At 72.5% G+C, this 2,336-nt stretch overlaps 1 protein-coding gene across 1 annotated transcript in view; it reads right to left on the reverse strand.

Annotated features, from left to right (window-relative positions):
• Positions 1 to 1,707: 1,707 nt before the first annotated feature.
• RIBC2 (RIB43A domain with coiled-coils 2) overlaps positions 1,708 to 2,336 on the reverse strand; it is a 7,323-nt gene continuing 6,694 nt past the window's right edge. The window contains exon 5 of the mRNA XM_004676399.2: positions 1,708 to 1,874. Coding sequence (XP_004676456.2) covers positions 1,713 to 1,874 — 162 coding nt within the window. The 3' untranslated portion in view covers positions 1,708 to 1,712. The remainder of the gene's footprint in view (positions 1,875 to 2,336) is intronic.

A 2,336-nucleotide genomic window follows, 5' to 3' on the forward strand; every position in this document is an offset into this window, starting at 1 on the left:
CAATAGCCTGGCTGGGCTTTCCTTGGGCCGGCCCCGGCCTGTTCCCCTGCTGGCCACCAGCAGGGGGCGCGCTTGGAGCCAGCTCAGCCGGGTGTCGGGCCTGGCGCCCCCTCGTGGCCACATAGACGCAAAGCTCAGGGCTGCGGGGAGCCCTGTGGCCCTCGGGGGCCGCACTGGGCACCCCTCCCTGCGCGGCTGGGCCCGCCACCAGGAGGACCCCACCCCGCGCCCCCTTGCAAGAGGGGTTCTCGCCCACCAGGAGGCACGCGCGGAGTGAGTCCATCAGGCTTTTGCTGCCCTCCCGCGGCTGGCCGCTAAGCCCACGGTGCCCGGGGCCGAGGGGCGCGGGGCTGCTGGTGGACCCCGGGCCCGGAGAGCAGGAGCGTGCGTGTCAGCCTGTGCCGAGAGGGCAGGGATAGCGGCGGCCTCCCGCAGGAGACGACGAGGCCAGGCGACACCCGGGGGACCTGGGGAGAGGAGGCGTGGGCGGACGAGGGGCGGGGACCCTGGGGGCTGGGAGGCTGGCCTGGCCTGCTCCCTGGCGTGTCAGCCTGCGCCGAGAGGGCAGGGCTAGCGGCGGCCTCCCGCAGGAGACGACGAGGCCAGGCGACACCCGGGGGACCTGGGGAGAGGAGGCATGGGCGGACGAGGGGCGGGGACCCTGGGGGCTGGGAGGCTGGCCTGCCTGCGGGCCCCAGGCTGGCCCACCGCGCTGCGCCGGGGAGCCCGGCCGCCTCCCACGCGGGCCGTGGGGCGCAGATGAAGCATCTGGAAAGGCTGTGGCACGGCCCCAGCGTGGCTCGTTATCCAGACCCCGGTGTTGGGGCGGCGCTGATACGGGGGGCCGGGGCGCCCACCTGTAAGCCCCCGCCCGGCCCCGCCCGGCTCCTGCTTCTCGCTGGCTTTGAAGCAGGCCCGCTGCCGATTCGAAGGCGTCGCTGTCCGGGGCCGCGTGGGAGTGGACGGGGGAGGCAGCCCCTGCCAAGCAGCCCCTTTCCGAAACCCACAGCTCCCCCGGGCCGGCCGCTCTCGTGAGCCGCCTGGGCCAAGGGCACGGCCTCCTTGACCTGCCTGCCGGGCAGGGGCGCGGGGTGGCCCCTGGGCACACCGAACCCCAATGGCGCGGACGGCCCAGTGAGCCCCCCTCACTGCGAGGTGGACTCGCAGCCCTGCCTCAGCGAGTCCTCCTCCGTGCAGCGCCCACCCCGGGCCAGCCGTCCAGGCTCCGGCTCCGCCCCCCCGCCATGAGCCTGTGAGCCCAGGAGGGGCAGCGCCGAGAGCATGGCGGGCGTCCGGCTCACCCCAGCTAGTGGCCAGGTGCCGCTTGTCACCTCCAAAGGACGGCTGACCAGGTGGGGTCCAGACCCCTGTGTCTCAGCGTCCCTGCGCCCCGGGCTGCGGGGACCCCGGTCTCGGACCACAGCCGTGGCTCAGGCGCCTCACGGGCGCGGGGCGGGAGCTGAGCCCCAGGAGGCTCGCGGCCACCCTCAGGCGCTGAGCCCAATCCGGGGAGCTCACCACCCACTCCGGCGGGTCCTGGGGGACCGCGGCACCCCGAGTGGCCCAGAGATGCCCACGGAGCCGAGCGGCTCAGGAACCCGGCTCCTCGCAGACCCGACAGGGCCAAGAAGCCGCAGGACGCCGCCGACCCGGGCCTGTCCCTTTAATGGGGTGTCTGCCCAGGCACCGCCGCCGGGCGGAGGGCGCGCTCGCTACCGGCTTCCCGTGTTAAACTGCGAGAAGTAATCCTCAGTGTGGTAATTCGTAAAGGCTTCCTTCATCGACAGCTTCCTGAGAACAAACAAAAGAAGCAGTCGGTAACGCCCGCGGCTGAAGCGTCCAGACCCCTCTGGACACTCGGATCCGAGCCGCAGCTGCAGGCCCCCCGGTGGGCACAGCACACCCCGGCCCTGCGCGTCTCCCCGGGGGCGCCAGGCCGTGGGCGGCCGCCATCACCATGCGGGGCGGCCAGTGGGGGTTGCGGGGCTGGGGGTGCCCTTGGGCCGCCGCTCGTGGTTAAGGTCTCTGTCCTCCCCTCAGCTCCGCCTGCCCGTCTCCTGCTGGGCTGTGGGCGCCATCACACCCACCCAGGGGGACGGACCCACCGGGCCCTGATGCCGAGAACATCCTGGCGGCCCTTCTGAGTTCAAGCCAAGCTTGAAACAAAGCCGCGGAGAAATCCTGGGTTTTTAGTTTCCACTGATCTGCATTTGTCATTTCTGTAGTGGAACTCTGGCCACCCCTGGGGCCTGTCGTGAGGAGACACTCCAGGCTCGTTCTCGGCGCCCCAAGGCCCCCCGGAGCACGCGCCGACGCGACTCCCCCAGGCCCGTCAG

The sequence above is a fragment of the Condylura cristata genome, unplaced genomic scaffold (genome assembly GCF_000260355.1).
Source record: "Condylura cristata isolate star-nosed mole 26May11 unplaced genomic scaffold, ConCri1.0 scaffold00004, whole genome shotgun sequence".
NCBI classification, from domain to species: Eukaryota; Metazoa; Chordata; class Mammalia; order Eulipotyphla; family Talpidae; genus Condylura; species Condylura cristata.